We start from the raw sequence: 25,039 nt of genomic DNA, 5'->3' as shown, positions 1-25,039 counted from the left end.
GTGGTTGCCTGGGTTCCTTCTGCAGAACCAGCCCAGGGGCCCCTATAACAGGGCGCTGGTCCCCCTGTCGCAGCACAGCCCAGTCACACCACAGTCCATCTCTGGGAAGAGACTGTGCTGCGGCTGACTCGGCACGCAGGAGCTTTATATAAATGCCTATTTTTCAGTATCCCGAAAGGCATCATCCACAGGACGCGTATTGAGAAATTAATGGCATTTGGAAGGAACACATGTACTTCCATCCGTAAGTTTCAATAGCGGAAAAGGCAGCAAAGAGATCAAAACCAGTGTGCAACAATATACAGCCCTGGCAATACATTTCTTTAAACAGTATATTTTTTAAAGGGGATGTGTAGTAGGATTTGGGGTGGGGGAGAGAAAGTAAGCAAAGAAGCAGATGCGCTACTGGTGATCAAAAGTGGATTATAAAACATTCATGCCGTGAACATTTTTTGCACTTTAATATTTATTCTTTTTCCGTAATTGGGCTCTAAGTTCCACGTGACCCGCCGCCGGGTTGCCATGGGGACCAGAAGAAACTTGATTGTGGAAAAGTAACGTTCGGGTTGCCGCAAGCCCGCGAAAGGCCGGGGCCTTCCCGGGAGCGCAGGAGATGGGCAGCGCGGCGGCGCGCGGGGCGGCTGAGCAGGAGGGAGTCCGTCGCGCGGCGCGCGGCAGGGAGCTGGCGGCGGAGCGCGGCGTCACGTGGCGGGGAGGGGCCTGCGCACCGCCCGCCCGCTGCCGCCGCCGCCACCGCCGTCACCGCCGCGCCGCGCCGTGTCCCATTCATGAGGGCCGCCCGGCTCGTCTGCGGCCCAAGCGGCTCCCGAGGCAGCGGCGGCGGCGGGCGCCCGGGCCCCGCGCGCGCCCCCGGCCGGCCCCGCCTCCTCGGCTGCCCGCGAGCGCGCCCAGCCGGGCAGGTCCTCATCGTCGCCGTTCGGCCGCTGCTTGCCCTCGGCCGCCTGCGGGCGCCGGCGCGGGGCGGGAGCAGAGTCGCTGCAGGTAAGCGGGGTCGCCGGGTCGGGGTCCTCGGCGGCGGGGTCTCCAGCGCGGCGCGGGTGCCGGGCCACCCGGCAGAGGCCGGGACCCTCGGGCCCGCGCGGGCCGAGCCCCCTGCCCGCGCCCCGCCGCCGGCGTCATCTAGAAACACGGACTCGCGGGGCGGGCTCGGGGGTCGCGGCGGGCGGGGAGACTCTGAAAAATTTGGTGCCCCCGCCGCGCGAGCGGAGGGTCACTTCGGACCCCCTCTTCCCGGCTCTGCGGCGCTGAAGCTGGAGCTGCGGCCCCGGAGACTCTCGGCCCAGCGGGTCCCGGCGAGGAAAGCGCCGCCGGAGGCCGCGTTTCCATCCAGCCCCCGGGCCTGGGGGAGGGGGCCCGGCACGTGATACGCTTCGCGGCGGGGCCCCGGGAAGTTGCAGTTATTTCTCTGCGGCCGTTCGTTTGCCCGGCGTCTCCGCCTCAGGGCTGTAGACCGGATCCCCAGTGTGAGTAGTTTTTATCCTCCCAAACCCCCTCCCCTCAGCACATCTTCATCTGTGTCGAACGTGTTAAGGTACAGTTGATGTTGAGGGCTGCTCTCTCAACTTCTATCCCCGCGGGTCATCGTTTCTCCCCGCGCCCGGACAAACGGAGACTGTTCTCAATTGAAAACTAGGGATGTCGTTTGGAAGGCACACTTAAGAAAAACAGGACCAGAAAGATCATCCTTCCTTTCAGAAAGTGTTGGAACTCTGAATATTTGGAAATGTTAAGAATTACTTAACAAACCTCTAGGCTAATTTAAAATGTACGTTTGGGGAGTATTTTTCCATACTTTTTTTTTTTCTTCCTTTTCCCTAATGAAAAAGCGTCTCTTGCCTTGGTGTCACGCCAGGCCCTGTTAAAGATGCTTGGTAAACGCTACTGGTTATTAAAACTTGGCCTGGCTAGTTTGTAATGCTTTGAACAACACAGAGTCAGTTTTGAAATATATTTTGAAGAATTTACAAGTTAGTTAGTGACCCCCTAATGACTTATATGTTGATGGTTTGATACTGATGGTTCTCAGCTGTTTCAGATTGAAAAGTGTGGCAGGTGTAGCAGAGGTGGGAGGGGCGGGGGAAGGATTCGAGTAATGTAGCCCTCGGCGTCTGGTCCCCCAGTGCAGCATCCTCTTTGCCTGAAGGGCAGTTACCCTCAGGCCATACTCAGCCAGAGTTTGAGAAGCAGGCCCAAGGCCACGTGTGGAAGAGCATTGGATGGTGTGGGTGGCTGCTTCCCTCCACTTAGATGTGGTCGTGATGTATCAGGTATCTCCAGGCCCAGATGTGGGTGGTGATGGCTGTCGAATGAGACGGTCGGTTCTATTGTTTGATGGCATGGTTGAGAACCAACAGAGAAGCTTTGTTTTGGAGGAACAGGAAATGGGAGCATTGGAGAGCTCTCCAAAACTGTAGTGAAGCCACTGGTAAGAAGCAAATAATAGGGTCAGCTGGGGCTCCGTGTCCTTCATTGTTACATTGCCATAAAAGGTACTCATCACTTGGATTGTCATGTTTCGGTTACTGACTGTGTTGTCTCCTGCGCTAGACCGAGTCCTTGAAGGCCAGACTCGTAGCTGCCGGCACCAGCGCAGAGCCAGCTTTTAGAAGAGACCCCTGCGGAGGTCTGTAGAATGAAGGTAGGAAGCAGCAGGCAGTGTGACCTGAGAGCCAGTTCACTCAGCTGTCCTGAATTGTGAGCTCTGGATGAATAATCCTGGCATTACCACTCACTAGAGGTGGTAAAAGGTTAAATTAAGCTGACGAGCATTACAGTGAACATTTTGCAATGTTTAGTTTAAATATTAATATCGAGTTTAAATATAGCTTGGTTCTCTGTGTGGACAGCTATTTCTCCTGGGTGTGCATCTTCATGTACTCATTTCCTCATATGTGACAGCGCGGGGACACCGGGCTGGAAGCTTTGTCTTGTTAGGAGGCAGAATGAGCTGCCTCCCGTGGGTGCTTAGCAACCTGTCCGGAAGTTTCCCTATAAGTCTGAGTTAAGTCTGCCTGTCTTTAATTTAAATCCTTTCCTTTTTGATGTTACCCCAGCGGCTGTCACTGCGTGTGTATGTGTGTACATATTGACTTTCTCATCAATCGCTGGGCAGTGGTTTGGGACCTTTATTTTGAAAGCCTGTTTTGATCTGTCTTATTCCCTTCATTTAGAAGTAAGTTTTCTTTCTGGCTGAGCCCCAGAGTTCTCTGACCTCTCATTTGCATTCTTTATGATGAGACAGCTCACAGGTTGGCAAGCAGAGCCATCAGTTGGCAGAATCCTATATAAATGATGTCTTACTAAAACTTTGAGGATAGTTCCCACAGGCTGGAGCAGTAAGCTTTATTGCTATATTTTGGTAATATGGTTTTTTTTTTTGATACGCGGGCTTCTCGCTGTTGTGGCCTCTCCCGTTGAGGAGCACAGGCTCCGGACGCGCAGGCTCAGCGGCCATGGCTCATGGGCCCAGCTGCTCCACGGCATGTGGGATCTTCCTGGACCGGGGCACGAACCCATGTCCCCTGCATCGGCAGGCGGATTCTCAACCACTGCGCCACCAGGGAAGCCCGATAATATGGTATTTGAATAAGAAGTCGTCTTGGTGACTTTGCTGGCTATTAGCTCTGATTTTTGGAATCCACCTTCCCTGCCTTGGGCTTGATTCTTTATTTTAGTAACACACTGTTACTACCACTAAACACTTTGCATGTGTGGGGTCCTGTAGTCTAGGATAATAATGGAGAAGTTGCTCACCCCCGGGTCCAGATGAAATCACTTGGTGTCTCTGTGCGTCTGTGGCAGCCTGTGCTGTGTGGCCGCTCCAGCCTCTGCGGTGCCCCTCTCAGCCGCCCTGACTGACAATAGGAAGCTGGGCCCAGGTGATCTGGCCCTGCTGTGGAACCCTGGGACTGGAGGATTCTGCCCGAAGTTTCCATTCTATCAAGAGGGAAGGAGAAGGAAAAAAGAATCCACTGGGAGATAAACCGTGCTGCCATGTAAGATAAAGCCCTTAGTGTGACTTTGGGATTAGAATGATGATATAGTACACATTTTTTCTTATTTGATTCACTGATTAGAATCTTTTCCCTTTAAAGGCTTTGAATGCTAAGTTTCGGTGCTGCTGTTTGTCAGTTAGATTGGTGTTAAAATTGCTACAAAGAAATAAGGAGAAAGGAGCCAGAGATCATTTTCCCTTGTAAAGTGTGGCGCTGCGGTTGCAGCATCAGATCCTGCAGGTCTGTACAAGGAGGGCGTGGCCAAAAGGCAAGGGGTTTATGTGTTGTTAGCAGTGGGACCTTTGAAAATTATTTTTAGATTATTTAGGTCAAATGTATAATTTGGGAGACTACATAAATGTATGGGGGGAACTAGAAAGTGATCTTTTAAAAAGCCATTTGGAATGTGCTGCCTGTTTTTGTAATCTCAGAATTTAGAACTTTATTATGCCGTGTTTGTGTCGATCTGCAGTGTCATATATTTTAAAAATGAACTATCCAAGTAAGGCTTTCCTACTTCTTTGGAGGAGAAACATTGGCTTACAGAAAAGCACTCCTTATAGTGTCTGGGTAGCTGGTGGATTGCCTTTATCTGACTTTTTGGCATATTTGGACAGTTTCGAAAGTCTTTACTTTTATAGTTAACTTTATGAACAGTAACTGCGTTTGTTGCCTTTATTTCATTTCATATCCTTATTTACTTTTTGTACCAATTCCCTTAACTTTATTGTTTAGTTATAGGTAAATTTGTCTGAACCGTTTCAACTTTTTTTTTTTCAACCAGGCAGAGTATAAGTACAATTCAAAGTGGTCCACAAATTCTAAGTTGTTTTCAACTTCAAGCATCTTTTTCATCTTTCCTGTTCATGAATCTTCAATGGTCTGTTCTCGCCTATTTTAGCAAATTTGAGTTTCTCTGTGCTCTCAGTTCAGTTTTTTCCCAACCGTGTCCACCTGTATTTAATCCTCAAGACTCACTTCCCTTGATCAACTGCAGGAGGCAAACCCTTCACACGTGTTGATATGGTTGCTGTTTTGCTTGTTCTGTGCTACATTGTGTTTGCTCTCAGGTCACCTGTGGCTTTCCTCTAGCCTTAACCAGGATTAGAGGAAATAACGGCTGTCTCCTTAATTTTCAGACACTCCCTGCGGCCACTTTGCCTCCTTCGCTCTGTAAATGTTCAACCGAGGGCGGGAGTAGGAGAGAGAGATAGTGTTGGGTGGAATAAGAAGCCAGCCTTAAAGGTTTGTCAGATTCCAGTAGAGAAAGGACAGCTTGAGTAGGCGGAGGAACATTTAAACATGGGCACTGTTGGGGGACGGTTGTGGGGACTGATCTGTAGATTTAAAAGTCCCCTTGAAGGGGAAAGAGGGGAAGGGTCGGGCCCTCCCAGGTCGATGAGCAGGAGGAATCGGAGGGAGCCCAAGTGGCTGTGCAGACCTGGTACTTGCAGGGCACTGGGGGCTTTGAAGATCTGTTGTGCTTTCTCCTATTGTTTTGATTTTTAACTTTTTGGTCATTTGTTAATTTAGTTGTTGTACGTTTTCTGTAACAATATAGGGAGTATAAAGGAACATGGATTTGAAAAGTTTAAGAAACATGATCGAAGTCCCTAATATTTCAAAGAGAAGAGGTACCATTATCTAGGTTTAAAAATTATTTGGTTTTGGTGGTTATAATTAAGTAGTTATAGACAAAGAGGAGAAGCTGAGGATGAGGAAAGCATCCTTCAGAAACTCTAAGGCTGGAACTAGTGACTTTCCTGCAAGAAGGAAGATAGGTGTATGGTACCAAGTTACACCTTTAGTGACTCATTGAATTTCTGCATTTACCTATTTCTGAAATATAATGGAAGGGAGGGTTTATCCCATCTGTTTTTAAATCTATAGTAAGATGTTTTCTTTTTTATAGGAAAAGTATCATAATTATAAACAAAAAAGTTCATTGGTTAATCTGGAATTGAAATCTACCTAAAAGCCTTTTTTCTACCTCTGAATAAACAAACAGGAGTTGTACAATGGCCAGGATGGTTCTCATCTGTTCAGTTCATGATGATGTGACATTTCTGGCTCCCGGCAAGATAGGTGTGTCCTGCTGTACTAGAGACGTGCTGTTTCATTCATTCTAAAAGAGAGGCCCTTGAAAGGTAGGAGCTATTCAATATAAGTCATCTGTTAATTTTATTGTGTGATTTTGTATTGTTATCAACTGTGAGACAGCAGAACCATCAGGCAGTTCATGTGAATTAAGAAATCTGAGTTGCTGCTCCCTGATGTGATATGGTACTTCCCCCAAAGGTTGGAGTCGTAGGTCTGTGATCCTTGTAAAGTGATGCGTCTTTTTCTGAACCAGCATAAGTCAGGGAATGCTTGGGCTTACAGCAGACCCGTAGGGAATATACTTTTTGTTTCCTTTAAGATTCTGTGTGAATATACTTTTTGCTTCTTTAGGATTCTACGTGTAATTATTTTTTTCTTTGTAAAACATTCCAAAGCATCTGCCCACATATTGTATTTCTTTAAAATTTCAACAGTTTTTTGGATGAATTTCGAATAACGTTAATAGTCATAACATCTCTACATACAAACTACACAGAAACAGGCCTTATTCAGGGAAGTATCACTTAAGAGAGAAAGCTCTCTGTTTTATAATTTAAAATGTGTATTAAACAAACACCTTTTGAGAAAGGACTGATCTTTTGTTGTAGGGTTTTCTAACTGGCTCAACCAATTAAAAAAACTTGCCTAAGTAATGTTATTTGAAAAGTAAGAATTTGGAATTTGGGGGTCTTTAAAAGATGGCTACTGAGACTCTTCCTCTGTAAAATGGTGCTGATGCCTACTTTTTAGGAACACTACATTTCTAGGAGGTGTTTAATGTTTGTGAAAAGGTTGTCATTACTGTTGCAGTTACATGATTGAACACTTTCTTTGGGTGAGGCCTTGTGGTTTACACAAATTATCTCAAGAGCCACAATGACCCTGCAAGATGGAGATAGTAGTCCCATTTTCTAGGTGATGCCGGTGGGGCTGAAAGAGCTTTGCTGAAGGCTCACAGCTTTGCGGTGGCATTGCCCTGGCTCCATCACCACCAAGCTGCCCAAGGACCGTAAGAATTCTCCTGCGTCTGCTTGACATCAATTTTAGGGTTTTGTTTTGACTTGATTAGGTGGACCTGGAGAACTTACTCTTAATGTCAGCATCTATAAATTCCTAGAAAGATAGCACCTGCTGTATAGGAGGCTTGGGTTTCTCTGAATCATTTATATGTGCAAAACGAACTGCCAGGGCGAGAAAAGCCAGCGGAGAGAACAGTGGAGGTGGTGCTCCCCCTGCGCCCCGCCCCCCGCCCCGGGCAGCTCTGGAACGAGCTGGATGATGTGAAGCTGATTTCCCTCTACCCGCTTCCACAGCGTGATCACATCGCTATGATAAGTCAGGACAGAGGGTTTAAAACGGGGCCCCTAAACGCTGGCTAAATATTGCTGTCAGCTGAGTCTGAGAGGAAGGTGGTTCTGCTTAGTGTTGAGAAGGAGAACTGGGCTCAGCGACATAGTTTGTCAGAATCCAAACCCACCCCCTCTTGAAGGATCTTCCCAGGTACCTTTGACTGCTGATTTGAGGAGCATCCTCTGTGACTCCTGGTTACCTGGGACTGGACCACGCGTAGCAGCACCGAGGTCCAACATTCCAGACTTGGACGGAGCTTCCAGCCTCCTCCTCCGTATAGGAGCCTTGTTCCCCCCTCCACCCACCCATGGGGGCAGCTGGCTGAAACCCCTAATGTTGTTGAGTACCTGAGTTTGAGTTTTTGTGAACTGGTGCTCTTGTCACTGTATCGTTTGACTCACTTGCCAACTACGTCTGCAGAAAGATCCTAATGGAGGTTTTGTTTTGTTTTGTTTGGCTGCGGTGGGTTGTCGTTGCTGCACATGGGCTTTCTGTAGTTGAGCAAGCGGGGGCTACTCTTCGTTGCGGGCTTCTCTCATTGCAGTGGCTTCTCGTTGCAGAGCATGGGCTCTAGGTACACAGGCTTCAGTAGTTGTGGCACACAGGCTTAGTAGTTGTGGCACATGAGCTCTAGAGCGCAGGCTCCGTAGTTGTGGCGCACGGGCTTAGTTGCTCTGCAGCGTGTGGGATCTTCCCGGACCAGGGATCTAACCTTTGGCCCCTACGTTGACAGGCAGATTCTTCACCACTGCGCCACCAGGGAAGTCCTCTAATGGAGCTTTAATGGTGTTTTATTTACTGTGAATAAATTAATGACTTGGGATTTATCAGTTGCTAAGTGCAGGGGAACTTCCCATTAAAACAGAAATACATTCATAGACCTTCAGGAATTTTCCAAGTCCTTGAACACACTTTTGGTGTTCAGTTTACTCAGTTGTCTCGTTTGTAATGTGGAGACCACAGCAGTACCTTCTGCTGGGCTGATTCTGAGGATTAGAGGAGGTTGTGTGGTAAACCAGAGCCTCAAGCCACCCTGAGGAACAGAGGCAGGGTGGCAGGCTGGGAGCTCTAACTGGACAAGGGACACCAGTGTCTAGAGGCTCAGGGCAAAGGGCAGAAAGGTGAGTAGAACAGCCAGCCGCCTTGCCCTGAAGTAGCTTGTATTCTTGTAGGGGTATGCTGATATTCTTGCCATAGAATGGAAAAGGGGCTTTTGTGTTAGGACATTTTGCTGCTCCAAGCTGTGCGGGGAGGGATTGAGAAAGGAGTACTGTACATGGGGATTGAAAGGAAGCAAAGGAAGCATCTGGGAGAGAGCTTCTGTGCTTACATTTTTAGCATGAGAATATGACATTCAGTTGAAAGATGTTTATGTCTCAAAAATATTGCTTTCTGTACTTGAAACTTCTTCCTTGACCCAGAACGTTTATCTTCATGGTGTCAAAATAGGAAATATATTTTCGTAATTTAGCAGTTTTGTATGTGTCTTAGGCACTATGTATGTTTACAGATTTAAGCCTTGTGATTTTTGCTGTCATTTTATCTCTGGCTGTATAAGTTTTGTTGTCCAGGGCTGCAGGTAGAGCCTTATTTTTGTAGTATCTAGAAAACAGAGCTGTCTTATATACCTGGTATATATAGTGCAGGTGAACACTTAACTAAAAGAAAAAAATTCTCTTGCTGACTAGTTTATAACGTGTCTAAGTAGTTGACATTTTTCTGCAAGCTCTAATCATTTTCATTAAAATTTCCTTAGATTATAAAGCTACATGAAATTTTATCCTCTACTAGTTGAAAAATACTAATAGACCTGTATTGTTATGGTAGCTGATCTTTTTTTTCATCTGCTGAATGTCATCCTTTTAAATGTTGGCTAAATCTTTTGCTGATATCCTTGCAATAGAATGGAAAAGTGCTTTTGTGTTGGGACATTTCCCTGCTTCAAGTGAATCAACTAGATAACTTGATAGGAACTTTGCTGTATTTATTTATTTAATAAATTTATTATTTATTTATTTATTTATTTATGGTTGCGTTGGGTCTTCGTTGCTGCACGCAGGCTTTCTCCAGTTGTGGTGAGCTGGGGCTCCTCTTTGTTGCGGTGCTCAGGCTTCTCATTGCGGTGGTTTCTCTTGTGGAGCACAGGCTCTAGGCACGCGGGCTTCAGTAGTTGTGGCACATGGGCTCAGTAGTTGTGGCTCGCGGGCTCTAGCGTGCAGGCCCAGTAATTGTGGTGCATGGACTTAGTTGCTCCGTGACATATGGGATCTTCCCAGATCAGGGCTTGAACACATGTCCCCTGTCTTGGCAGGCAGATTGTTTACTGCTGTGCCACCAGGGAAGTCCGAACTTTGCTATACTTAAATTTCCTGGTTCATTTGTTTTGTCTTGTTAATGAGAGATACCTAAATCTCAAATGGACCACAGGGGCTGATGTTGAGAGTTGGAAAAGAGCTTTTCCTCATTAAAAGCAGAACAAAACAAAGCCCCACAGTGCTCATATTTGTTTGGTGTTTATTTTTCTTTTCTTTAGTAGTTTTCATTCCTGTGAATAAGATTCATTTTATAAGGCTGCATCACATAGTAATGCTTTTCATCTTAAAACATTTTAAAGTTTTTTTTTTTTTAATGTAAAGTTTAAAAATTCACATGGGACTTTGAGGTATGCAGTGAAAAGCACCAGAGTCTCTTCCTTAGGGCTGTTGACTGCTTCTTAGAAGCAACTCCTTCAACTCTTTTACCTGTTTCTTGTGGGGCTGGATTCCATGCTTGTTAGTTGTTGTGTTGGCTTGTGTGTCAGGCCCCCGATTTCCGATTACCGACAGAGCTCCAGACCCCTCGCCTGGTCTCTGTGACCCTCGCCTGCCTTGGGTCCCTGTGTCGGGTCTGTTTCCCACTTCTCCTTCTGCCTCCTGGTCCCGCTGGGCGTGGAGGAAGGCTTCACTGGAGGGCGAGTCCATAAGGTTTACGCATCTGGAAATGTGTTCTAGCCTCGTCCTTCATCGGGAGGCTGGCTGTAGAATGCTAGAGTGGAAATACTTTTCCTTTAGAATTTTGAATTGTTACTGTTGCAGAGTCCCAAACTTTTAAATGCCCCTGTCTCCCCCTCCCCACCCCTCTTCCTGTCCTCTCCCCTATCCGGGTGCTCTCGCCTGCTCTTTCTCCTCGGTAAGCCTCCAGGGAGCTGCTTGCTTCATGATCCCAGCCCTGGTGGTGGCCACGCTGGGATGGGTGTGATGGGGATCCGGGGCCCCGCCCTGGTGGCTTGCGAGCGGGTCTGTCCGCTGGTCTCGGTGGGTCAGAGGCCAGGAGGACACGCAGGGTGGTGGGCGCCCCTTGGCCTGTGTGGCTTCATCCCCGCAGAGCTCCCTGCAGCCACACATCCTCTGCCCAAGCCCTGCACGGTGTCTCTGAACCTTTCCCTCTGGGACACAGCGGGGCCCTGGACACCGTCCACGGCTCCTCCCATCGTGACCGCCTTCTGCGGAGCTCAGCAGGGCGGCTGCCGCTTCTCCGCTGTGCTGGGCCTCGTGGGAACGTTCAATTTGGAAAATTGTGGCTTTGACTCAGAAATTTTCTTAGAGTTGTCATGGTTTTTGACATCTCTCCACGCAGGAGGGCTTTTGAACACTTCCTGTCTAGTCCTCCTTTTTTTCTCCATCCGTCTTTCATCTTTAAAAAACTTGACCTCTTCCATTTCCTCTAAACTTTCTCCTTGTACTTAACAGTTACTCCTGTTTACATTTCTTTCCTGTTGTGTTGGTGAGTGGATTCGTTCGCTATGGCCACCATCACAAAGTGCCACAAACGGATGGATTAAATAACAGAAATGTGTTGTCTCAAAGTTCTGGAGGCGGCAAGTCTGAGATCGAGGTGTCAGTGGGGTTGGTTCCTTGAGGGCCACTCTCGGTTAGCTGGCGACATTGGGCATTCCTTGTAGGTGGCAGCACCTTGAGCACTATCTCATGTTCTCGCAGCGTTCTCCCCGTGTGTGTGTGTGTGTGTGTGTGTGTCTGTCTGTCTGTCTGTCTTTGTCCAGATATCCCCTTTTTATAAGGGAGCCAGTCATTCGTTTAGGGCCCACCCTAATGACCTCATTTAAACTCAGTTACCTCTGTAAAGATCCTATTTTCAAATAAGGTCGCATGCTGAGGCATTGAGGGTGAGAACTTCAACTTACTCTGGGGGCACAGTTCAGCTCCTAACGGTGAGTTTCAAGAGGGAATGAAGATAAAGTGTGTAACATCCTCTGTGTCAACAGAATGTCTAGTTATTATAACATTTTAAAAGATGCTTTTAGCCCCATCTGTCTTCACCAAAGATCAGAAAGCAACTCTCAGGAGGCAATTTTTAGATTACAACTGGAGATTTTTGTTCAGACTGTGTGACTGCTAAAATTTCCACTGGTTTCCTGAATGTTTTATAACATAGTATCTGAGTCACCTCATTTTCTACTCTGGCTTTGTTTCTAAAGTAATTTGCAGGTTGGCAAAATGCCTAAAGAAAGAACAGCAGCAGTGTCTTGTGAGAACATGAATCCTGAGTCTGCCCCGGCGTAGTTAAGTGAACACCATCAGCCAGGTCCTGATGCGCTGGTTCCCATGTTAGCTGTGCTCTGTTTCTTTTCCAGGTGTGGCTTTTACCTGAAGTCACCCCTCCTGCCCTTCCTCCCATATACTCTTTCACTTCCTTCATGATAGTTATCCCAGTCTAGAATTGTGTTTTTCATTTGTTGCCTCTTTCTCTCCTTAGAATTAGAATCTAAGTGCTGGGAGGGGAGGTACCTTGTCAGCCAAGTTCATGGCTTGATCCCAGCTCAGAATCGAACAGTGAACAGCACATCAGAGTAGATGCTGCTTTTAAACAGATCGATGTTTGAAACGGGCTTTATTTTCCAACATTACAAATGTTGCCTCACTGACTCGCTGTTGCTCTTGGAAGTCCTTCTCTATCATTTTGCAGGAGCTCGTGTGCAGGTCAGCTCGTGAGCCCCCGCCGGCGCAGCCTAACCTGGTGTCTGTTTGCGGAGCTGTGTGACACTAGGGCACCACTCAGTGATGTGCGTGTCGGGTGGTGCTGGCAGCAGCGACACAGCTGCTCCCGTATCCTTTATCCACCCAAGTGTCCACCCAGAGCCCCGAGAGGGATGTCCCCCTCCTAACACGTCTGAAAACTACTGGGGCCCCGGGAGGCACTGTGCACGGTCCAGCATGAAGTTGGAGCTGTGTGTGTTTTCACTGTCATTGCTGGAAGACTTGCCCAGGTCCACAGCCTCGCCCAGGCCCCTGGGCCCCTCTGCAGCCGTGGTCTGGGATGCGCGGAGCTGGGTGGCCACCTGGGAGGGAGTTCACGTCCCTGCCTCCCAAACTTGTGGTCGCCACGTGCTTTCTAACTGAGACAGGTAGTCCCAGGCAGTTCCAGAAAGAAGAGTAGAAAGCGGTGGATTTGTGCTTCCTGATCTAGAAGACTTCCCTCTGAGAAACTGGGGGCTGCATTCCTGAGAGTTAAATGCAAGGGAGCCTAGAGTTTGGCTGTGCAATGCTCCCATGCACAGTTTGGAACTGTGTGTTACAGGAGCTGAGGAATTCTCCTGGTCACTTCTATGACATCAGTTAAGTAAGCTGATGGGTTGGTGCTTGTTTTTTTTCTTGTTTGTTTAATTAGTGTGCTGCTAGTAATGAGGGAAGTCCCTCCTCTCTGCTACTGGAGTTAAGAGGTGATCGATGCAGTGGGAGAGGCTGGTCGAACTGTTATGCGGCAGAAGTCACCTCTTAACTAGAACTGAGGCACCATGGCCCCTGATCCCATTGCAGCTCCCTGACACCAAGTGAGAGCTGTTCTGGCACAGGGCTTCACACTCGGATAGTGTCTCGAAGGCGAGGGCTGAGCTTTGACCTCACTAACACTCCTTTGAAGTTGAGTTAAGTTTACAGAAATACAAGCCTCCAAAATCCAAGTGTGCGTATTCATGAAGTATTGAATCTGACACCTCTTACGCAGAGGTTTACAATCAGCCTTGGAGGTCCTGGCAAATGTAGAGAACTTGGTGCCGGTGGAAAGGTCTCTGTAAAACCAAGTGGTGGGGAGGGGGAATGGGGTGTGATTCTGTTGTTCTGGGGTGTGTGTGCGTGATTCTTGCTGAATAGATACATGCATATGTACATACTGTTCTGGGATGTGAGCAAATAGTCATTTCTTTTCTGCAGTCTCATGCTGCCTGCTGAGGTGGGAGTGATGGATGGTGATAATTGATGGACATTATTCATGATGAAAAATACTGCTGTTTAAATTACAGATGCTTCTGTTATTAATAAGTCTGAAGTTTACCCCTAAGATCTAATTTACCTTAAGTTCTTCAGTTTTGTACTCCATTACAAATGGGTAATAAGGAATCTGTTCGTACTCCTATAAAAAAATGTCTCTCTGAAGGAATATGACTAAAAACGTATGCAATCAAATTGTACTTTGCCCACTTCAGTGGCAATATATGCATTTCAGTGACGCTGTTATTATGAAAAACATTTTGAACACTCCTTCCTTTTTAAATTGCTTCAGTCTTGAAATATATCCTTTTATGCTCAATGGTGGAAGATCTTTACCCTTCAAGGTAGGTTAGGTTTTTGGAAATAGCCAGAAGTCATTCAGAGTAACATCAGGCATGTCAGAGAAATGAATCATACTTTTGTACTGTTTAAGAGTTGTGGCTGCATAGTAATGATTCTGGGTTTTATCCTGTGTAGCACTTAAATTTAATTTAAAGGTAGGTCTTTCAGAAAAAAAGAAGAGTTCTAATAATATGCTGGACGGTGGTACAAAAATGGGATTGTTCATTGTGTAGCCTCAGCAGTGATTAAAGAATAGCATTCACATTGAGTAGAATTAGGTAGCGTGGGGAAGATGCCTTCCTTGTCTCTTGGGGAGGGCAGTCTGCTTTGGACACAGGGTCAGGGAGTAGCTGGATCTAGTAGTTTTTACCTGAAGACCCTTCCCTATACCTCTAGGGCTCTTCTCACCCATGTCAGTCCTAATTTGGCTCTTTGAGGCTGGAATATGAATTAGACTCATACTATTTGCATAAATAGGCTGAAGGGTAGACCTCATTTGGATGGGCCTTAGGGAGCGGGGAAATGGTTTGGGAAGCTAAAACAAAGAGCTAAAAAGAGCTGCTGATTGAAGTGGGAATTAGGTCATAAGTCATTTGTTTACTTTCCTGTGTCCCTCACTAAATAATGGGCTCCTTGATGGCAGGGATCCTAGCCTAACAGTCACCCATTAGGCACCTATGTGGCATAGGTCTCAGAGCTTTTCAATACAGATCTTCCTCGGCTTACGATGGGGTTACATCCTGATGAACCCATCCTAATTTGGAAAGATCCTAAATCGAAAACGCATTTAATACACCTCACCTACCAAATATCATAGCTTAGCCTAGCCTACCTTAAACGTGCTCAGACACTTCAGTAGCCTACAGTTGGGCAGGATCATCTAACAAAGCCTATTTTATATGAAGTGTTGACTCTCTCGTGTGACTGATTGAATACTGCACTGAAAGTGGAAAACAGAATGGTTGTCTGGGTGCAGAATGGCTGTAAGTGCATCGGTTATTTGCCCCCAGGAGCTGGGGCTGCCTCTGCTCAGCATCACAAGAGGGGATCGTAGGGCAGGCCTATCACTCGCCGGGAAAGGATCAAAATTCAAAATGTGAAGGAGGATTTCTACTGAATGCTTGTTGCTTTCACACCATTATAAAGTAAAAAATTCACAGGCCAAACCATTGTAAGCTGGGGGTCATCTGTACATTGTTTTCTAATGAAAGAAGGAAGGGATCTAATATCTGTGAAGTACCTAGTAGTTTCCAGGTGCTACTGCTACTGAACCAAACTTGGGTCCACTCGCCCACACGCAGTAAAGCCCATCTACTGACACTGGGTCGTGGTGAAGGCAAGTGCAGCGTTTATTTCAGGGCGCCAAGCAGGGAGTCCAGGGCAGCTTGTTCTCAAAACACCCAAACTCCCCATGGCTTTCGGCGAAGCATCTTTAAAGGCAAGATGAGGGAGGGGTGTCCCAGCTCATGCACAAAATTCTCTGATGGCTGATGGTGAGGTAACTTGGTTGATGGTAAAGTAACAGGGTGTGTCACATTATCAATCCTTAGATGCCTGTAGGTCTCATGGTCATCAAATTGTTAATTTCTTCCATTTGGTGGGGGTTTTAGCGTCTGTAAAAACAACTCAGGAAATGTGCATCAGATACCATTCTCTAGGTACTTCAGAGAGGGGCTACAGCTGAGGACGTGGGGAGGGGTCTGTCACGGGAAGGCCCCGTAGGGTCCTGCTTGGTTACACCACTTCCTTGAACTGTGGAAGTGGTCCTCTCTGGCCACCGCTGTGACCCTGGGGAGGGGTCGGCTCTATGGAGGGGTTGTATGAGGCTCAGGTCAAACTGAAGCTTAGGACGGTTACGGGTTAGGGTACCTGGTAAGTGGTGGAACGGTAATGTAAAACTCAGTCTGTCTAAATTCGGAGCCCAAGCTGTGTGTGTGCCTGCCTGGCCCACCTCCAACCAGAACCAGTGTATAAATACAGGGCCACACGCTATCTAGATAAACACGTGGTTCACAACTGGAAGAATTTTGCTCCCAGGGGACACTCAGAAGCAGTGGAGGCATTTTTGATTGTCACAGCTGCAGAAACTGCCACTGACATTGAGTGAGGAGGTAAGGGGTGCTGCACCCTCCACACACTGGAAAGGTTTTTCTCCATCCTCAACACTTTTCTATTTGGTTTTTTAAAAAAATAGCCATCTGTGAGTATGAAGTGGTATTTCATTGTGGTTTTGATCTGCATTTCTTTGACGATTAATGATATAGAGCAATCTTTTCATGTACTTATTGGCCATTTGTATATTTTCTTCAGAGAGATACTTACTCAAGTCTTTTGCCCGTATTTTAATTGGGTTGCCTTCTGTTTTGAGTTGTAAAAGTTCTTTACATATTATGGACATGAAACTCTTATTAGATATATGATTTGCAGATCCTTTCTCCCATTCCATAGGTTGTTTTTTCACTTTCTTGATAAGGTCCTTTGATGAAGGAACTAAGTTTTAGGGAGTTCCCTGGTTGCTTAGCGGTTAGGATTCTGGGCTTTTACTGCCATGGCCCGGGTTCAATCCCTGGTCAGGGAACTGAGATCCTGCAAGCCGCATGGTGTGGCCAAAAAAAAGGAAAAAAAGTTTTAAATATTGATGCAATCCAGTTTATCTTTCATTACTCATGTTTTTGGTGTTATATCTAAGAATCATTAAGTTTTATGGTTTTACCTCTTATTTAGGTCTTTGATGCATTTTGAGTTAATTATTCTATATATAGTGTCTTATACATTGGGTATTTTGTATGTGTGAATTAAACACCAACGGTATGGTTAATTGGAAAGGCTCTGGAGTCAGAGTTGTCTCTGAACCATATGTGGAAGAGACTGTTCTTTCCCCATTGAATGGACTTGGCACCCTTGTCAAAAAACAATTGGCCATATATATTTGGGTTTATTTCTAGACTGTGGAATCTGTTCCATTGGTGTATATGTCTATCTTTATGCCAGTACCACATTGTTTTGATTACCATAGCTTTATAATAAGTTTTGGAATCAGGAACTTTGTTCTTTTTCAAGGTTGTTTTGGCCCCTTGCAATTCCATGTCAATTTGAGGATTGACTTTCTGTATCTGCAAAAAAAAAAAAAAAAAAAAAAATCTGTTGGGATTTTGATAGGGATTGCATTGAATCTGTAGATTGCTTTGGGTAGTATTGACATCTCAACAATATTAAGACTTTGTATCCATGAACACAAGATATATATTTATTTTAGTCATTTTAAATTTAGCAATGTTTTGTAATTTTAAATATGTAAATGTTCAGCTCTGGCTAATTTCATTTCTAGATATTTTATTCTTTTAGATTTATTGTATTTGAGATTTTAAATTATTTATTTATTTATTTATTTTTGGCCATGTTGGGTCTTCGTACTGCGCGCAGGCTTTCTCTAGTTGTGGTGAGTGGGGGCTACTCTTTGCTGTGGTGCACGGGCTTCTCACAGCAGTGGCTTCTCTTGCTGTGGAGCATGGGCTCTAGGAGTGCGGGCTTCAGTAGTTGAGGCACACAGGCTCAGTTGTTGTGGCTCACGGGCTTAGTTGCTCTGCAGCAGGTGGGATCTTCCTGGACCAGGGATCGAACCCGTGTCCCCTGCATTGGCAGGCGGACTCTCAACCACTTCGCCACCAGGGAAGCCCGGGAACTTTATATTGAAGTAGGCAGATTCAGCCTCTGAAAGGCAGTAATCTAACAATTCTGATTTTTTGGTTTTAATTTAACTTTCACTAGTTAAGTAAAATCTGGTAACAGACTTAAATGTAGCACTAGAATCTTCCAATTGTAAGAGTAAATTCCTTAAGTTATTCTCGTAGCAACGTGGTTTAGTTATGTTTGCTGTTCATTTGCCAAAGAACACAGTGACCTGCATACAGGAATTTGAGATGCTGAATATTCTGATGGGAGGGAAGGGTGATGAGAATGCAGTCAGGTTGAGAAACATGGAAGTTGGAAAAAGAAACAGAAAATGGGAGAGCAGGCTGACCACAGAAACCAAGCAGGGTTTCCAGGCTCCATTGGATGCCCATTTAAGGCTACAGACCATCTGTCCTGTGGGGTGGCTCTTAGCCGCACTCATGATGATTCTTTATTAAAATGATAGTCCCAACTGCTTGGGTGGTATTTTCTTTAAGCCTGCTAACATGATAGCAAGCAAGTTGTGAATTAAACACTAACAACATGGTTAAAAGCAGAGGCTCTGGAGTCAAGCAGTCCTTGGTGTACATCTTGGCTTCTCCATGTAAGATGTGAAAAGGTTCTTGATGTTGCTGATAGTTTGTCCTTTGTATACGTGTCTTTTGAAATCCTAGTATACTTATTATTATTTGTATGAATTTTATATATGCTAGAATTTTTACATTCTCCCCAAGAAACTGCATATCCAAGAGATTATTGCTGAGTTCTTGGCTTCTGAATACTTACTCAGCATTACCGTAGCAATTTGTTTATCCAGATGGAAGACGGCAGGAAGGAGAGTACCAGCTAATTACCAATATTTTTAAAATAGAGAAAATTGTAAGCAATTTTTTCGAGATGAAATCACAGCAGCAAAATAATTAAAACCACCATCACCAGTTTTTCAAATGGTCCAGAAAATCTTTAGTGAAAAATGTTGTGCAGAACCAGCTATAGAAGTGGATATGCCTCTTAAGAATCGAGGAATGTGAATGTGACTGACACGGGTCCCTACAGGATGCTGATCTCACAATCTGTGACATTTTCTCCTGTTCTTCTGCGGATTGTGTTAATAATCTCATCTGTCCTTGATTACTTCGTTTGTTGTAATTTCCTTTGGTGTGCTGTGAGTCATCTCCCGTGGACCCAGAGTGGGGAACCCCAGCCCTGTGTCTCCTGATGTTACCTGTACTTGGTGTCACTCCTGTTGTGATGCGCTGTGTGCTTCTGCTAGGTGTGAGTTTATAGCAGAGAATTTGTTGCTAAAAGGTTAAAGCACCACACTTTTAAAATTATATACTGTTTTTGAATTTGATAATAAAACGACTTATGTTTCAACAGGATTTCTAGAGTGTGAGCAAAGTGGGGTGACACAGCCCTCATAGAGAAAATTGCTTATTTTCTTAGAGTGTTGTCCCTGAGTGTCACCCTGGGTACAGGACCATTGCAAACTGCTCTTCAGAGGGTGAAATGAGAGAAGAAATAGACAAACATTTAAAAGGAAACAGTTGTGATTAACATGACACAGACACCCCACCCCCACCCCAGTGAGGCTGCTGCCCTGGGGGTTCTGAGCAGGGCAGAGGGTTTCCCACTTGGCTTTATTTTATTGGAAGTGTTGTCCAGAATGTGGGACCCAAGTCGAGCCATGATTCTTCTGATCCTTAATTGGGCTGTTTAAGCTTCGCTCTTAACGATCCCACACTTGACTGCTGCTTGACTGCTGCGGACAACCCAGTATTGTCTCTCTGGTCTCAAAATATGAGGTGAAAGTTTGACCTAAAACATTAGAGTCAGAGAAATAGAGCTCAGAGATTGTTTAGTCCCAGACTCCTTAAATTGGGATGAGTACACTGAGGATATTCTAGGCCATTTGTACAGTGAACATGGTACATTAACCCTGGAACTTGGTAGAAGAAAACTTTGACCAGTTAGCCTTTTTTTTTCTTCATATTTTAAAAAATGGATGTTTCAAAGTAGAATGCAAAACGTGTTGAATTTTAAAGGTAAAATGTAAGCCTTCAAGAAGATTATTGTTGGTAGAGTCACTTTAAGCTGGGCCTTCTGACCTCAGGAGACTCTTCCTGTTTTTTCTCCTCTGATCCTAGAACGACCTGTTTGTGTTTGATCATTCATTCATTCACAGCTGAAATGAAATTGTCACTAACTATGCTGTTTAGAGTTTTGGTGGTTGTATGAGGACATAATGAAATACTGCAACTTGAGTAGATGGGGTGGCCATTCTCCAATAAGCGGCTATACTACAGAAGTTTGGAAAACCTCAGAGTAGTATCAAGAAGAATTTCTCTTGGTTTTGAAGAAAACGTATCTGTTCCTTTTGGGTTGTTTTCATAGGCAAACATTAATTACAAGTAATTCCAGATATGGAAAGAAAAATTTTATATGCATTAGTGTAGGCTCTGGTCCTTTTCTTTTCTTTTTTTCTTTTTTTTTTTTTTGCAGTACACGGGCCTCTCACTGTTGTGGCCTCTCCCATTGCGGAGCACAGGCTCCGGACGCACAGGCTCAGTGGCCATGGCTCACGGGGCCCAGCCGCACCGCGGCATGTGGGATCTTCCCAGACCGGGGCACGAACCCGTGTCCCTGCATCGGCAGGTGGACTGCGCCACCAGGGAAGCCCTCTGGTCCTTTTCTGTGTGGGTCTCTGCCATGAGTGGCCTTGAAAATGCAGCAATGCGCCTGAGTTAATTCCTTCATTGTAGAATAATTTTGGTGGAGATTATGAATTCTTTGTAACTGAGGCTTTAAAAAATATTTTCATCATAATTTTTTACTAATGAAAACGTCTTAGTTTTCTCACCACTGCATTGGTAATTCAGTAGAAGTATGTTGCTATTCCACATTATGACCACTGGGAGGGAGTAGATTATGTATCAATATTTTCATGTTTTGCAGTAAAAACAGAGTATAACTTGTGGCATAAAGGTATTTCTGTTTAACCAATTAGCCCAATTTAATTAGCAAATTTCATGTTAGGAAATTATAAATTCTTACATTTTGTTAAGAAGCCCTTTATACTTAGTCTCATACATTTATGGGATTAGTGGTGGAAAAAAATAAAGAAGGTATATGTTTTACAAGCATCATCAGCTGTGGAATCGGAAAAACATTCTGACTCTCCTGGCCAGCATTTAAGTTTAGTGTCCCTGAGCAGGCTCAGCGGCCATGGCTCACGGGCCCAGCCACTCCAAGGCATGTGGGATCTTCCTGGACCGGGGCACGAACCCATGTTCTCTGCATCGGCAGGCGGACTCTCAACCACTGCGCCACCAGGGAAGCCCTGTTTTTTTTTTTTTTTTTTAAGATTATTGAAGATGCTATGCAAAAATAAAAAGTAGGTATTTTTTGATGCATAACCATTCATTCTTATCTTTGCCTGTAGAGAAAAAGTCTTGACAATACAGTAGAATTTTTCTTTGAAAAAAAATCATAGGGATGATGAAGAATTGTTGGTTGTGATTTTTAAATTTTATTGACCAAGTCTGAAAAGCGCCACCACCAACTTAGAGAAGCGGTAGGTCCCAGCCTGGGGGCAGGCGGTGCCCAGATGCAGCAGGAGGTACGAGCCCTGGTGCGGAATCGGTGTTGGGAGAGTGAGCTCACCCTCTGTCTGGGTCCATGGTCCATGCTTCTTGCCGTCAGAGCATCTGAGAGTCATGGATCCAAACCACACCACATAGTGAGACAGCACCCAGGCTCGCCGGAAGCCCAGGTGGCTGGCCTGGAGCCTGCTCATTGTGTAAGAGGCAGTGAGATCAAGGTTGCCCGACAGCCTCTGCCCTCCTGGCTCAGGCCTCGCTCCCCTTCCCCCAGCACTTCCGCTCGGGGCCTCAACCTGGCAGCATGTGCCCACTGAGCGGGTGGCCTTGGGCTAATTGCGTGACCTCCCTGGGCCTCAGTTTCCTCACATTTAAAATGGGTCAGGTTTTTCGCATTTTTCTTTTCCCTGTGTCTTCGCTCTCCACCCACCATCCTACTTAGTTTCCCCTCTCCTGTCGTTCCACTGGCATATTTTCTTGTCTCTTCAAACTTCTATTTACTCTGCTTTTCCCTCTTCCCCATCTTCCTTGTAGCTTCTCTGGAACCCCCTTTCTCCGTCTCTCCTCACTTCGCCTTCTCCCTGACTTCCCACTTCTCCATTCTTTCCCATGGGCAGCACCCCACTGTGGGTTTTTATTACCATATGATGCTGAGGATCTGGGACTGCAGGGGGACATGGCGGAAGGAAGAGGTTTAAAGTTTTATACACTGTGTAATAGACCAAAAAAATCACTTCCCTTGTTGTGAAAGGGGGAATTTGTGTACATGCTGTGTATTGACTTGTATTACAAGCGCCCGTTGGCCCTTCACGTTAATGTGTGGGTAGAAGGCAGTATAATGCTTTGAATGCAGGATACATTTTCCCATTTCTAATTTTGGTGAAATTTGTTTTAAATTTTGCCATTTAACATTTTTATTATGTGTATCTTGGTGGTATATTGCTGTAGTAAACATTACCAACAACCCCTTGGTCAAATATTTGGAAGGTTTTTTTTTTTTTGCGATGTTTAGACATAGAGAAAAAGTTTAATAATGTGAACATTGTTAAATATCTGAGGATCAGTTAGTATATTGATGAATTTAACTACTTCTTTGGAATGATGAAAACTCCTGTCACCCTCAGCTCTTCATTAATGGAACTCTGGCTGAATGTTCCTTTCCGCCCTTGTTCTCAAGATTGTCTCAGGACCATAAAGTTGTGCTCCCGTAGAAATATAAGGGGAGCCACATTGTCATTTAAAAATTTCTAGTAACATTAAAAAATAAAAAAAGCAGGTAAAATTAATTTTAAGAATATATCTTATTTAACTTAGTATATCCAAAGTATTTTCATTTCAACAAGTAACCTTATATATATATATATAAAATTATGAAATTATTTCACGTTCTGCTTTCATTCTATGTGTTTTATGCTCACAGCACATATCATTTGGCACTAGCCACATTGCAAATGTAGCCATGTGGATAATGGCTATTTTTAACAGACAGCACAGTCCTAGACACTGGCTTGCAAAAAATAGTGTATTTTAATTTAAAAATTGATGTTTTGTCTCTGTTAGTGTGTTTTAGGTTTTTAGAAAAATTCACTTGAAGTTTCTGTATGTTGACTTACTAACAGCTGGAAAGGAAATACCAGGATGTTTGAATTTTAGTGTTGTATTGTCATACTCTTGAAGTTAAATTGTTTGTTATTATGAAATGTTACTATTACAACATTAATATAACTAATGCTATGTTAACATACAGTAACAAATTGTTATTATAATTTGTTCATTATTTACAGTGCTGAGCAGGTTAGCTCCCATTCAGAATTGTGAAAATATATTGGGTCATGGCAATATGACAAAGCAAAACATTTCAGTGATTTGAGTTCTATAAAGCATGTGTCACCTGGCTGTCTTTGGAAAGCTCACTGATGCTTAGAAAGTATATGTAGACTGTGTTCCCTTACATGATTAATTTATTGAAGATTACTTCTTCAAATGTGTAGTTGCTTTGATTTCTAAAAATGAGGATGTAATTGATTTAGGGCAATTTAGGGAATCATTAACTCAATTCGTGTCCTGTGTGATGGAAGCACAGTGAGGCTCCTGTGCTTGGGCAGGACTTGGTACCTATCAGTGTAAACACGCACTACAGCCCATCCCATGCCGCCGCTGCTTATCTGCTTCAGAGGGACAGGGTTGAGGCTTTCAGCAAATCTTACTGGTAAAGTCATGCATGTATAGCTTTTTTTTTTTTTTTTTTAAGGCATTTCCTTTCAGTTTTAACCATATTACTGTATCTGCAAACAGTTTGCCCAGCAGAACAGCTTTCTGTTTTGATATCTTAGAAGTGTGCCTGCATCTCTGAAAAAAAGACATTCTGATGAACTAGTTCAGTTTTAAGATGTTTTACTTGGAAGATGATAGTGAAGATGAGGAGAAGGTTGCTGAAGGTGTTTACGGTGGAAGGGCCCCTGCTGGCATCTTGGTGAGTTACATCCACCAGCTCCTGCCTCGCGGCTTACTCCACCTGGGATATGCTGTGAGGAGGGGGTGGGAAGACCGCCAGGGAGATCGGCTGATGCCTTTTCCTTGGAAAATGTAGCATCAGAGTGAATTTTATTAACTTTTAAACGTATTCAACAGAAATCTTTGGCTACCTGCTCTCCCTTCTTCACTCTACACCATTTTTCTACCCTTTTCTATTTATTATTTAACAAATAATAACTTTCTGCCTAGAAAAAAATGAAGTTGCTGCTTTAAACTGAGAATTTCTTTGAAACTAGGTTTCCCAGGAAATGTATCTCGTTTTACTTTCTCTTTGCATCTAAGTGTAGTAGTTGAGAAATAAAAACCATTGAAAAGGTTTATGGGTTTTTTTCCCCCCGTCTTCCAGATTTTTTGACTGCCTTCATCCAGTTCCCCATCCCCCAGCCCCAGCCTGCCTCTGGTGGCCATAAATCTGATCTCTCTTATGAGTTTGTTTGTTTTATGATTTTTGTTGTCCTAGCCAAATATTTGTGAAAACTAAACTAATGTTTTGAAACTGGCATCTTATTCTGATATGTGATAGGGAAGAGTGACAGCAGTCTTTTTTCTCCTGTGGTGGCAAACAAAATTTCTAATATTGAAATATGTGGGGAAAAATGCAGATTGTCTGAGTTTTTTATCTAGAGTTTCCTCTCTTATGAGACATAAAATAAAACAGGTCGCATGAAAGTGTAAGTTTTCGAAGTCTGCATTAAGGAAACAATTAGGTGAATTAAGGACAGTATAATTTAACTTTACCTATGGAAGCCTTTTCTGTAAAAATGATTTGAAGTAAATGCAATGAGGTGAAGGTAGTTTTTAGAAAATGAGGGGTGTACATTTTTATGAAAACAAGTGTAAAATAAACAAGACAAAAATTATACAGTTTCTAAAATCTGTGGCTCATAATCAGGTTGATTGTAGTTTTAAAGTTGTGCAAATTTTGTCTCCTTTAAAAATGTTACACATCTGTGTGCTTTTTGCTTTTGGACCTGTTGGCAAAAATGTACTCGCTGGGGATCTCGGGAACTGGTGGAACTAGACATAGTTTGACTAGGAATGGAAGTCAGGGGCTACGGAGAGAAGTCATTTACTTTTGAAATTTCATTTTAATAGTACAGAGTATAGGTATATACGGATTCCTGCGCATTTGTTGTAAAGATCAGGAGGGAGAATGGTGAAC

General features: G+C 44.5%; 1 protein-coding gene across 3 annotated transcripts in view; it reads left to right on the top strand.

Annotated features, from left to right (window-relative positions):
* The first annotated feature begins 891 nt into the window (after window positions 1-891).
* Window positions 892-25,039, top strand: part of LPIN2 (lipin 2) — an 81,693-nt gene continuing 57,545 nt past the window's right edge. Inside the window, exons 1-3 of one of the 3 annotated variants that reach the window (XM_067015756.1) lie at window positions 2,569-2,659; window positions 3,823-4,016; window positions 4,116-4,256. Coding sequence is in view for 1 of the 3 variants with exons in the window: in XM_067015755.1 (XP_066871856.1) it covers window positions 2,654-2,659 (6 nt within the window). In the remaining 2 variants the exon portion in view is untranslated. Of the gene's footprint in view, window positions 1,003-2,568; window positions 2,660-3,822; window positions 4,017-4,115; window positions 4,257-25,039 lie in introns of those variants that run through there. The other 2 variants (XM_067015757.1, XM_067015755.1) reach the window with 2 other exon arrangements.

This window comes from Kogia breviceps, chromosome 15 (assembly GCF_026419965.1).
Source record: "Kogia breviceps isolate mKogBre1 chromosome 15, mKogBre1 haplotype 1, whole genome shotgun sequence".
Lineage (NCBI taxonomy): Eukaryota > Metazoa > Chordata > Mammalia > Artiodactyla > Physeteridae > Kogia > Kogia breviceps.
Note: the sequence above shows the minus strand (reverse complement) of the source record. Positions and strands in the feature narration are given on the sequence as shown.